Genomic DNA, 12,963 nt, shown 5'->3' with positions numbered 1-12,963 from the left:
AGTTTGGCCAGGGTGTATTCGGGGGCCCCCAGATAGATGGCATTGCTGTAATCGAGCCGGGCCAAGACAAGACCCTGGACAAGTAATTTCCTGGATGGGAGGGGAAGAAGAGGCAGGATCTTGCGTACGGACCGCAAGAGACCGAAGCAGGTGCCTGCTGTCTTGGCTGCCTGCGTTTTCATGGTAAGGTCAGGTTCCAACCAAACTCCTAGTGTTTTGATTTCATTTCTAGGAGAGGGGATTTTGCCGAAGGTGTCGGGCCAAGATGTAGGTGGAAAGGTCGTCCATTTATTGCCCAGGAGCATGATCTCGGTCTTTGAGCCGTTCAGCTTCAAGGCCGAGTCACACATCCAGGTATGGATGTCCTGGAGGCAGTGCAGCAAGCTGTCAGGATGGTTATCAAGGTGGGACAGGGATACGACAAGTTGGGTGTCGTCAGCGTAGTTAATTATTTTTATACCGTAGGGGGCCACTACATCTTCCAGGGGAGCCATATAGACATTAAACAGGGTGGGGCTGAGCGACGACCCCTGGGGAACTCCATTCTTCAGAGGAAGAGGTTCGGACCGGGAGTTGCCGTCCCACACCTGGAAGGATCGATGGGAGAGAAAGGATTCGATCCACGCTCGCGCCGTACCCACAATTCCTGCCTTGGCCAGGCGGTGTAGTAGGACACGGTGATCCACCGTATCAAAGGCGGCGCTAAGATCCAGGAGGATCACTGCCACTGATCCCCCTGAGTCCAAGATACACCTTGCCTCCTCGATGACAGAGAGGAGTGCGGTGTCCGTGCCATGGCCTGGTCGAAACCCAGTTTGGGACTGGCGCAGGATGTTTTTTGTCTCGAGAAATTGGGATAGTTGCGAGTTGACTAGTTTTTCAGCCATCTTACTGATACAAGGGAGCAGTGAGATCGGTCTATAATTGGACATGTCGTCCGGGTTCAGTTGGGGCTTTTTCAGCAAAGCCTTCACAACTGCGTTCTTCCAGTTGGGGGGTACCGTTCCACCAGCGAGGGAGGAGTTGATGAGGTCCCTAATGATCGGGGCTATGGTGGAGGATACCTTTTTTTTAGGAATCTAGCCAGGGCTGGGTCAAGGGGGGAACCGCTTTTCATATACTCAAGCGTGGACGTCACCTCGGTGAGGGAAACTGCTCTAAAAGTCTCCAGCTGTGGGCTATTGTTTTCGTCCGCTGTGGCCGGGATGGAAGGGGGGCTGACGGTAGGAAGGGAGTCCAATATCCGCAGGATTTTAGACTCGAAATAATTAGCCAGATCCTTGCTTCTGTCTGGGGGGGGGGAGTGACGGGGGGGTGCTGTTGGGATGTTTAGTAGTTCTTTGACTATCTGATAGGATTCTTTGGCTGAGTTGGTCGCTGTTTTTATTCTGTTGTCGTAAAACGTTGCTTTAGCTAATTTCAAGGCTGTTTTGTAGTGTCTTACCGCGTTGTGATATATGTCCTTGTTGCTGTGGAGCCAATCTTTCCTCCATGCTCTCTCCGCCTTTTTGCACACTTTACGGAGTGCTCTAAGTTCGGAGTTATACCAGGGGGCATGGCCCTTGGTCTTATTTTTCACCTCCCGATTTTTGATGGGGATGAGGCTGTCGAGGGAGGAGGAAATCCAGTCTCTGAACTGGATGTCTGCCATGGTGGGGTCGGCTGCAAGGCTGGGGATAGTAGCGTCAAGCGCCAAGGCCCAGTTGTCCGTCGAGAGTCTACAATTCTTAACATGGAAGGTGGCATTTTTAGTTGCCATTACCACCCACTAACCATTCAGGAACCCTTCATGCAAATACACCACAATAAGGTAGTGCTTCGTAATAACCCTAAATGTATGCCAAAAGTGATATCCACTTTCCACATCAATCAGTCCATAGAATTGCCAGTTTTCTTTCAAAACCCACAGTCGGTGGCTGAAAGAGCCCTACACACACTGGATGTCAAAAGAGCTCTGCTATATTACGTTGACAGAACTAAATCATTCAGAAAAACAAAGCAACTTTTTGTTGCCTTTTCTCCACAACATAAGGGTAATCCCTTTTCAAAGACAGGAATAGCCAGATGGATAGTTAAATGCATTCAAATATGCTATCAAAAGGCAAAGCACACTTTTAACAGTTCCCCCAAAAGCCCACTCAACGCGCAAAATGGGGGCATCCATGGCTTTCCTAAAAAATATTCCCCCAGAAGACATTTGTATGGCGGCTACATGGTCTACCATAAACACTTTCACTAAACACTACTGTGTAGACGTGCAAGCTAAGCAACACACTGCTGTAGGCCAGGCTGTCCTTAACACTATTTTTCAAACCACTGCAGCTGGTACAGGTGACCACCGCTAGAGGAGAAACTGCTATACAGTCTATGCTAAGATATGAATTCAGCAGCCCACATGCCTCGAACGAAGAATGCTACTTACCAGTATGCATCTGTTCTTGGCATGTAGGGCTGCTGACATTCATATCGCCCACCCTCCTCCCCGTTGCATGTCACAGCTGCAGAGTTATCCTTTACATACATTTACATGGTCATCTCTTACTTTCCTATGCTCCATCTTTGCCACAATGGCGAAAAACAATCTGAAGATGGAGAAAATGCCCATGCGCACTGTAGTCCAGGGGAGGAGTCACCTATCTCGTGATACTTCGAAGACTCTTCCAAGACAACAAGGTGCAAACATCGGGACCCAACACTAGGCGGCTATCTATGCTAAGATATGAATGTCAGCAGCCCTACATGCCAAGAACAGATGCATACTGGTAAGTAGCATTTTCCTACTTACCTTTCTTAAGTAGAGATCCCAGTGCTGGCCCTAGGAGCCCAGTACCGGATTACAAAAGTAACGAGAACATACTTTACCTGTAACCTGAATTTTCTCTCATTGGATAACTTTGCCAGATTTTTACTGAAACGTTTCCAAGTGTGAACTTTTAAACTACCTTTTTATTCCTTAAAAATCATTGCAATACTGGGCAAAAATGCATGCTCACGCGCCCCTGCCGAGGGTCAGGGGAGCGGTCTTCAGCTAGCTACCCAGGTGACGTACTTGGGGATTACTCTAACTCCCTCGACGGACCTCACGGTGTCAACTAATTATAACACTCTCATCACCCACATCCGGAAGGACCTGGCGCGGTGGTCCAAACAGCCTCTTTCCCTGCTGGGGAGGGTAGCGGTGGTGAAAATGTCGGTCCTGCTGCGGATCTTATATCTGTTCCAAACCATCCCAATTATGCCCCCAGCAGGTACTCTGAAAACCCTACAGGACACCCTATTTGCCTTTGTCTGGGAAGGAAAACATGCATGGATCCACAAACTTCTGGCGTACAGGAGCATGGACGAAGGCGGTCTCGGTGTTCCAAACCTGATACGATATTTCCAAGCGTCTCAACTCCGGTACCTAGTAGAATGGTACAGACCCGAGTCAGAGAAGAGATGGCTCTTCCAGGACAGGGCCATGGCACGGACGCCACTTTGGAGGATTCCGTTCCTCGCTAGGCAACATAGGCCGAGGTAAAAGTTGAGGTCCCCTATCACACGCACGACTATACAGATATGGGATAGGGTGGCACAGAAACACGGGCTAACAACCTTTCCCTCCCCATTCACTCCTATATTAGATAACCTTGATTTCCCTCCGGGTGATGGCGCAGGTGCATTCCCACAATGGCGAGACACGGCATGCCGTGCCGCGGGCGACCTTTTTGACATACAGGGATTTCTTCCTTTCACAGACATTAAACAGGGGTATGGCATAGAGAACCCTCATTTTTTCCAATACCGTCAACTTAGACACTGGCTCACTGACCCGGACATAGCTGCGTTGGTGAGTCGCCCCATGTCGACCTTCAAAAAATGGCTACTTACTAAGGACACGGATAAACACCTCATCTCAGAACTCTACAAAATGCTCACACCACCACACACCCCGGTTAAAACACCAAGCCAGAAGCGTTGGGAGGCTGAATCGGGTAGGGCCTTAACATTTAAAGAATGGGGCTACGTCTACTACAGGGCCTCACATACCACACAGGCGAGGGAGGCGGCAGTGAAATTGGCTATGTACTGGCACCTCACCCCAGTCCGACTACACAAAGGGAACCCGGCGCGCAGCGAGCTTTGCTGGAGGGGATGTGGGGAAAAGGGCACTCTAACCCACCTCCTTTGGGAATGCTCGGAACTCAGAGACTATTGGAAGGTGGTCCTGGACGATATAGACTCCACCTTTGAGACTGAAATCCCGAGATTACCTGCATATGCTCTGCTGGGTCTACCTAACGCACTAACCTTCCCCTTGAAGTCGCTGCGGGGTCGGCAAATGGGCATTGCCACACAGGCAGCCACGCAGCACATATTCTCACTGTGGGGTTCCACAACTAAACCTACACATACGGGGTGGCTCCACAAGCTTTGGTTCACACTTGGGATGGAGCGCATTCAAGCCACGCTCACCAACTCAACCGATGCCTTTCGGAAAACGTGGCTTCCTTTACTGACCCTCCTGTCCAAGGAATTCAATGAAGTCACATGCCCCAAATACCTTAGGATCCTACGTCTTACCAATGCCACCTGTGACCCTCGGTGATTTCCCGGACAGGCACACTAAACCTTTCTGGCACGTTGATGGACCTCTTGGCACTTCAGGGTACACTGGTCGGGGCGGGGGAGGGGGGCTCGGGGGAGGGTAGGCTGGGAGTTGTTGGTTGTTACTGTTCTTCTCGCGTCATTTTATTGCACTGCAGGTCTTTTGCACTCATGACGTCGTAATGTCCCTTTGGCATATTTGCCTCGCTTTGCTACTTAATGCTAGGGAAGACTTGCTTGTCTGTCCCGTCCGCTATTTATGCCTACTGCCTGTACAACTTGCTGAGATGTCTCAATATATGCCTGCTGAAAAATTCAATAAAATACATTTGAAACTAAAAATCATTGCAATAACCAAAACGTTTTTACCAAACTGTTTCCAGCTTAGACCCCAAGACTGAATCTAGGATCCAGTCCTGGACTTGCAAAAGTAATATACAAAGTAATCAACTGTAATTGAGTAGAAAAACCCACTGAGCTCAATGCTTAATTGTGTTTAGAATTGTGTTGCCTATCGCAACCCCTGTACCTATTGTGTTTACAAAGTCATTGCCTTTCTGCAAAGCAATAGCCTGAGATCACTCATCACTGAGAAAAGTATATTTTTTTATGCTTGTAGGTTCTAAAAATAAAACTACTATATCTTTTGATGTAAAAACAATATGCCTGGAGTTCAATCCTTGAGTGTGTGAAACCTTATGCTGACTGACTGTGTACAACAAATGCTTTACACTGTCCTCTGGTACTGCCTTACTGCTCGACCAAGCTACCACTTTTGAGAGTAAGGTCAGCCCTGACTTTAACTTCTGTTATACCTCTGGGGTTGGTGGACTTTATACACACTGTACCTTACTTTGGTCCAGTGTATATAGAGCCACTTTCTCACATACGCTAGGAGGGAGTGCACGAGCTGGAGTGAACTGAGAACAATGACGATGCAAGGAGTAATAAATGCTTATATTTAAGTTAATTAGTGAAATTGCACAAGAGATAAAAACCATCCCATTATTCACTTTTTATTCTTTTATAATTAGTAGTTGTGGGGATGCAATACATATTATTTACTGTCCCAAATGGTCCAGCCATCTCCACCACCCCCTGTGCCTGTCTCACCCTCTTCTGCCTTCAAAGCTGTGCTGTATGTTTGTATCATAGTAGAGAGCTAACACTGCACTGGCAGGCTCTGAGAGGCCTGTTGGATCAGCCTGGAATTCCTTCATTATTTTGCAACAGTAGGAAAAATCATAGCAGTGACTATAATAGATAGGTGATGTTTTTCACCCTGGGATTTATCAAATAGACATGTGACGGAGTTTAATTGAACTGCTTTTGTTATCTATTTTAACTAGAGGCAAGCCCATTGACCGTGCTTTCATTTTTTTTTTTTTTACAGGAATGATACTGTGCGGTATGCCTTGGATGTCCTTGCTATCCTAACTGTGGTACCCAAGATCCAGCTGCAGCTAGCAGAGCCAGTAGATGTTCTTGATGATGCTGGCTCCACAGTCTCCACTGTGGGTAAGTACCTGCCTCCGCATGGGAACTTTTGGGCATGATAAATCATTCTCACTTGTTTGGAAAAGAGAACATTGCATGTTTAAAGCACAGTCATATAACGTCCAATAAAATGTGGTAGCAATAGCCTCCGAGCTTGAACTGTTAATGCAAACCTAGATAGATGATATGGGCTTCTCTGTTCATTAAGTAGAGAATTGAATGTTCTATCTACTTAGTTCTTAGTTGTGTGGTGCTAGTACAAAGATTGGCCAGGGAAAAATAGCTTGTTAGTTCTGGCTTGACAACTCAGCCATCACCGTACCTTATGTAATCAACAAAAAGAGCATTCAGAATACAGCTATGAAAGGAGCTTAGATGCCACCTTCATGTTGGTTCCCCTGAATGCAGGATTTGATTGGGCTGAAGATGTAAAAAGTGCTTGTATTTTATTTGTTGACTTTTGCCAAAATTGGTTATGGTTGCAAGCCAATAACCGTGGTTATTGGCCTGATTTGTTTATTATAAATTGTTACAATATAAGCAGGAGGCCTGATTTATTTATTGTGAATAGCATATGGTAGCACAAATTTATTTCAAAGGCGAATTGTTATTACTCTGTAAGAAAGCCCTTTAGAGAAGGATTACATGGACTCTCATAAATACTGTTGTAGCCAAGGGTTTTGGTGTTGATTAGGCTCTGTGACGAAGTTTGAATATAGATTTGTTCTGTGAGAAAGCTTGTTATGCCCTTTTAGGAGAGATAGTATTTTGATTAGTCATATTTTTGCAGACCTTTATAATTCTATGGCTGTGTCTTGTGGGAAAGCTTACGCCCAGAAGCAGGCCTGAGTTGGTTATAGTGACAAGCAATTGGCCTGATTGGTGCGCTGGGAAAAGTTATATCTGAATCCATATGTCTGATATGCTTATTATGAAAAGTTGTGAACAAGTCAGTATGCCTGGCTTATGTACTGTGAAAAGCTTTGTTAAAACCAGGTGGTCTTTAACTGAGAGTTGTTGTCAAAGTGTGTTGCATGCTGTAAACCGGTATTTATGTATACATAATCTCACAAATTATCGTAGCAGGAAAGGGATTTTGTTTGGTCACCTCTTTGATAATCCAAAGGCTTTTCTCGGTGATGATTCTTGCGATGGGTTGTACATTGTTTTGCAAACTGTATTTTTCATACTTTATTATTTTATACCTGTATGGATGATTGTCGCCAGTTTATGTTCACTTGAATAGGCCAGTGTTGGTTATGGTGTGAACCCAGTGGTAAAGCATATCGGCCTTATAAGTTCACTGGTAAAAGTTAAGCTGGATTCTATAGGTGTGATCTGTATAGAATGCAAAGTTGTGACAAAGCAACTAGTCCTGACTCTCGTATTGTGAAAATCGTGTGTTAAAGGCAGCAGTCTTTTAAGGGTGGATTGTTATCGCACTGTGCTAAAGCCTCTAGACTGGTATTTTCTTACACAGAATTTTTTTTTTTTTTTTGTTAGATCAAATCCATTTTATTGTATGTTATTTTTAAATTTCAGAGTATTTTATTAATTTTTATATAAGCAGATACATTAGCATTTATGTTACAAGGATAGCCAAATGTAGTTTGTAGAGCAGTATTTACAGGTACTTTGAGATATATGTTTAGCTAAATCCCTTCTGACTTGACTTTGCTAGAAAAGTAGGCAAAGGATGAAAGAAAGAAGCCGAAAGAAAGAGGTGAAATAGAGGATACAATAAAGTTTCTGTAGCAATGAGACCAATTGGACTTATAGCCGCGTGCCAGAGGCGTCACCCCCCTGGTTAGCTTGTGGCAAGATTGGTAGCCATGTCAGTCCCCCCTGCGCCCCTTATGCCATTGTGGTAGCGTTCGATCTCTCTCTCCCCTCCCGGGGGGGGGGGGGGGGAGGGGGGGGGGGTTGGGGGGGAGGGAGGGGGTGCGAAACCGGAGTGGCTTCATGGGGGTTCGTAGTAGTGTAGGTACTTGTCGAGTAACTTCCACATCCCCCTGGTTGCTGGCCTCCAGGGCGAGTTCTGTAGTGCAGTGTTATCTGCTCCTTTGAGGTGTGTCACCCAGTTGACCCAGCCTTTGTATGAGGTCTTAGTTGTGTCTTTCCAATTGGCCAGGACCATTTTTACAGCTGCAGTCAGCAGGTCTAGTTGGTCTTTGTCCTGATCTGATCTGATCTGATCTTAGTTCTGTGGTCATGAATGCAGTGGCGAGGTAGGAAAATTCAGCTGTTAGTGTGCAGCCCAGTGCTTTATTTATGGAAACAAAGATTTTCTCCCAGAACGTTTTGAGTGTTGGGCAATAGTAGATGAGATGTGCTAGGTCTCCCTTTTCCTTGCTACAGTTCCTGCATAGGTCATCTTCCCTGAGGCCTATTGAGAATAAACGTGCAGGGGTTCAGAAAGCCTTATGGAGTAACCAGAATTTTGTTTGTGATCGTACCGGGGAGATTTTGTTACTTGAGGCAGAGGACCGTAATATAGCCAGTTCTTGGTCATTAAGTGTGTTATTGCTTTGTTCTATCCACTATATAATTGTCTTGTTGTTAAGTTTGGTGTAGTTTGGGAGTCGTAGTTTGTAGAGGTGCGATGCCTGGAGACCTAGTTTGTTGATTTTTTCCATGTACTGTGAGATTGACTGTTTGGTTGGCGATAGTGTGGCTTTTGATAGGGCTGTTTTAATTTTCAGAAAGTTGTAGAACTCAGTTTCTGCTAGGTTATGCCTAGATTTCAGTTTGGCAAACGTGGTGGGGTAACCCCCTTCTTCTAGTTGGTCTGGGTGGGAGATGACTCTCTCTATCCATGTGTTGACGTTCTAGGCATTTTCCTTTATATCTGTTATTGCTATTGGCCCAGAGTGACTGCAACTTAGAGCCCTTTATGCTGTTCTCCATTTTCTTATCCATTTTTAGTTGGGCAATTTTTGTGTTTTTAAAAATGGAGCTGGGGATGTGAAGGTGCTTATTAGCTGTTAACAGCGGCATTGGGTTTAAATTGTTCAGTATGGCTTTCTCTACTTGTAGCCATACCGGTGTGTATCCCTGAGGGGGTGAGATCCAGTAAGCCCCTTGTTTTGCCAGAAAGGCTGTTTGGAAGGTTCTTAAGTCTGCCTAGTATACCCCTCCCAGTTTTTTCTCCAGTCCTAGTTTTTTTATGCTCATCTGCACCTTCTTTCCTCGCCATAGGAATTTAGTGATCGGGCTATCTACCTTACGGTGGAAGTCATCTGTGAATAGGAATGGGAGCATGTTGATCAGGTAGTTGATCATCATTTTGATCGTTTCGATTCTGCCCTACCAAGTTATAAATTTCGGGGACCAGGCCTCCAGGAGTTTCTTTAATTGTTCTAGCAATAGTTTCTGATTGTGGCCTAGTGTGCTCATGAGGTCGTTTCCAAAGTGTATCCCTAGATATTTTGATAAACCCTGTTTGCCAGGCCAGGCTTGATTCCCCTAGTATGTTCCTAGTGCAGTAGATGTTCAGGGGTTTGCATTCTGATTTATCCCTGTTGAGCTTATATCCTGAGTGCCCGGAGTATACCTCTATGGTGTCTATCAGGGCCTCAATTGAGGTCTTTGGTTGCTCCGTTACAATAAGAATGTCATCCGCGTATGCGGCCAGTTTTCTACCCACACCATTAATATTGACCCCTTTTATTTTTGTGTTCGCCTTGATGTCGCAGCTCAGGGGTTTCCAATGCCAGCCGAAAAAGCGAGGGGGACAGTGGGCAGCCCTGTCTAGTGCCGCGTTGTAGCGTAAGTGGTTCGGAGAGTGACCCATTAATGACAATACGGGCTCTTGGGTCCCCATACAGAGCCATCACCTTCCGCATATATCCTTCACCTAAGTTGAAGGATTGCATGCATTGCTCCCGGAAAATCCATGATACCCTTTCAAAGGCCTTCTCGGCATCAAGGTTAATAACTACAGCTGGCTCGCATTTTTTTGGCTGTGTGCTCTGATATGTGGCAGAGAAGCCTGGTGGTGTTGTTAGACATCCGGGTCCTTAGGAAACCCACTTGTGAGTTGCTTATTAGGTTGGGTAGGACGGGATTTAGTCTGGTTGCTAGGATCTTTGCATATATTTTGCAGTCCACATTAATGAGGGATATGGGTCTGTAGTTCCTGGGTGACATCTGATCCTTGCCGTCCTTTGGGATGACTATTATGTTGGCTTCTAACATGAATTGTGATACCATCCCATTTTCCGCACAGTAATTGAACACCCTCTTCACGGTAGGTTTCAGCTGTTCTAAGAGTCTTGTAAAAGAAAGCCAAGATGGCGGCAGGCTAGGCAGGCTGGGCTGCTGCACTAGCTCAATGGCGTGATCTAGCGGTCCCCCCCATGGATATGAATACCCCCGTGCCGACCCTTGGGATGATTGAACATTTGAGGAAAATACTGCTGGATGACAGAGAAGAGAGGATAAATCACTGCAAGATAGTTTTCGGAACCGCCACGAAGGCGGCTGCCCTTACCTGCTGCTGGGTCTGGTGTGTGCTTCCCTCGGATCGCGCTGAGGAGCAAGCTGCTTTGCTGTGCACCCATTCTGGGCGGACGTACGATGCTACAATGAAGCCCAAAGCTCGGGCTAAAGTGGGTGCGAGAGGATCAACTAGCGACGCATCCCCTTTGGCCAAAGCAGACGTTCTGGTGGCGAATTCCACCCGGTGATCTGGAGGATGGTGGCGGTGGTGCTGCGGGAGGAGCAATGAGCTGCCTGGGCGTGTAGGACAGAGTACGACCCGGAAGGATCTCCCGGGGAAAGGAACGCTCCCTCTCAGCCCCAGCAACCCGTGGCCGGTCCGAGCATCATGGAGATGCTAACGAAGAGCCGGGGAAAGAAAACGGTGCATGAAGAGCCCGCCGGAGGGGGAAAAGAGAAGGAGATAGAAAATACAGCTGGGACAACCGACGGGGATACAGGTGCAGCTGTTACAGCTGGATGTGGCGGAGAATGGCCACACTAGCCAAGATTATCTAACTGAATGTCTGGATCAGAATGCAGAAGTTACAATTGACCAGGTAGCTGGTACAGCCGCTTTGGGAGAAATTGGATGGGATGGTGCAGGTACTCCGGATCCGGGGTCGAAGAATGATGCGGCGGTGGTCAGCTTAGAGGCCATAAGTCCCTGGGGTGCGCAAACCGAGAGACTCATCGATGGAGATGGTGAGGTTGCTGGGGTGGCACCCTAACTGAGGGGCAGCCAGACACCTCAGCAGCAGCTGGCAAAGGGCAAGCAGGACAAAGGGGGGAAAGGGGCCTCCAGGAAACCCAATCAGATAAAATCAAAATGCACTGCCAAAAACAATGAAAAGCCAATTCCTAAAAAAGTGAACCCTAGACTCCCTACACTAAAAAAGAAACAAGGGACAACAGGAAAAATAACAGATGATCCAGCCGACTAAGACCTTTTGCGGGTTAAACACTTCGCCCTGAAAATTCATAGAGGGAAGGAAACCGACATAGAGATGACAGACTGCTATTATTCACTTTCAGAAGATGTGGAGTCACTGATTGGGTCATTGTTGGGATCATCCAGCAGCAGTGGTACTGGTAGTGGTAGTGAAGTGGAGGAAGATAGCGAAGGCCCACAGAGTACCAGTGGGAGGGACTCTGCTACTACACAACGGAGGCTAGCCAAATCGCTAACCGCCACTGCACAAGAGAGTGGAGGAACTGAAGAGCTAAACTGGGACTATTGTATTGGCATTTATATAGCGCACTACTTACCCGTAGGGTCCCAAGGCGCTTCGACCGCTGCGAAACCCTTCCTGGCTTCCCTGAGAGATGGTCCCTTAATGGGTATCTCCAGGGTGAGACCAGGCATCCCCGGCGGTCTGGTGGGGCCGTTAGTGAAGATGAGGCAAGCTAATGCCCAGAGTTGCCGAGTGTGATCGCTGATCAGAGTGGGCACCGAGGCGAGAGAATTATCGAGTCCGCTGACCCTGGTCCAGAAACCTGCTGCGCCGGGAATCGAACCCTGGTCCCGGGCCGTCCTCTGCTCTCGGGTCTGCCGCCTCTAACCAGTGAGCCACACTACTTCACTATTCAGCCAGTTATCTGGTGGGGGGTAGTTCCGCAGTACCCGCAACACCCTCCAATATGGCAGCAACTTCAGCAACCCTGGATGCCATATTACAATTGGTTATGGCGCACCGGGATGAATCCAAACAGAATAATAGACTCTCTCAGGCTGCTATTCGAAAAATACAGGGGTCGGTGCGCAAATTTGCTAAAGTGTGCACAGAAATCTCGGATCGGCTAACAGATCTCGAGACAAGGACGGGCAATATCGAGACTGAAGTGATGGCAACCCAACAGCAGACCGCATCACATGAAGCCAGGCTTGGTGATATACAATGAAAGTTACAAGACCAGGAAAACCGCCAAAGAAGAAATAATCTGCGATTCATGGGGATCCCGGAAGATAAAGGAGGTGCGGATATGCGTCTCTATATGGTTGACCTACTAACTAAAGCATTCCCTGAAGTTGAAGGGTGGAAATGGGATCAGGAGGTGTAACGAGCACATAGAGTCCCAGTAACTCAGAGACCACAATCTGATGCTGCAATAAGACCTCGGGCAGTGTTGGTCTTCTTCGGGCACTATCTCCTACGCCACATTATTTTTGAGAAAGCTAGACCGGATCGTTAAAGACGGGTGGGGGATGTCGAATTCTTCACAAGACCGAACTTCTGCCATGTGACTGTTGAAAGACGTTGGAGATTACGGCAGATGATCAGCTCCTTTCAGGAAAAAGGAGAACAGGCATTTCTTTTGTATCCGCAAAACTAAGAATAGTAATTGGAGATAGGACTCTGTTCTTTACCTCAGAGATTAAAGCCAAAGAGTTTTTGGATG

General features: G+C 47.0%; 1 protein-coding gene across 5 annotated transcripts in view; it reads left to right on the top strand.

The window, feature by feature from the left end:
• The window catches only part of DCAF1 (DDB1 and CUL4 associated factor 1), a 1,123,544-nt gene that overhangs the window by 501,820 nt on the left and 608,761 nt on the right, over nucleotides 1–12,963 (top strand). For all 5 annotated transcript variants that reach the window (XM_086938831.1, XM_086938834.1, XM_086938833.1 and 2 more), the window contains exon 13: nucleotides 5,981–6,105. In XM_086938831.1, coding sequence (XP_086794957.1) covers nucleotides 5,981–6,105 — 125 coding nt within the window. The remainder of the gene's footprint in view (nucleotides 1–5,980; nucleotides 6,106–12,963) is intronic.

The sequence above is a fragment of the Lissotriton vulgaris genome, chromosome 9, assembly GCF_964263255.1.
Source record: "Lissotriton vulgaris chromosome 9, aLisVul1.2, whole genome shotgun sequence".
In the NCBI taxonomy this organism is placed as follows: Eukaryota; Metazoa; Chordata; class Amphibia; order Caudata; family Salamandridae; genus Lissotriton; species Lissotriton vulgaris.
The sequence above is the reverse complement of the archived record's forward strand: the minus strand, read 5'-3'. Positions and strand labels throughout refer to the sequence as shown.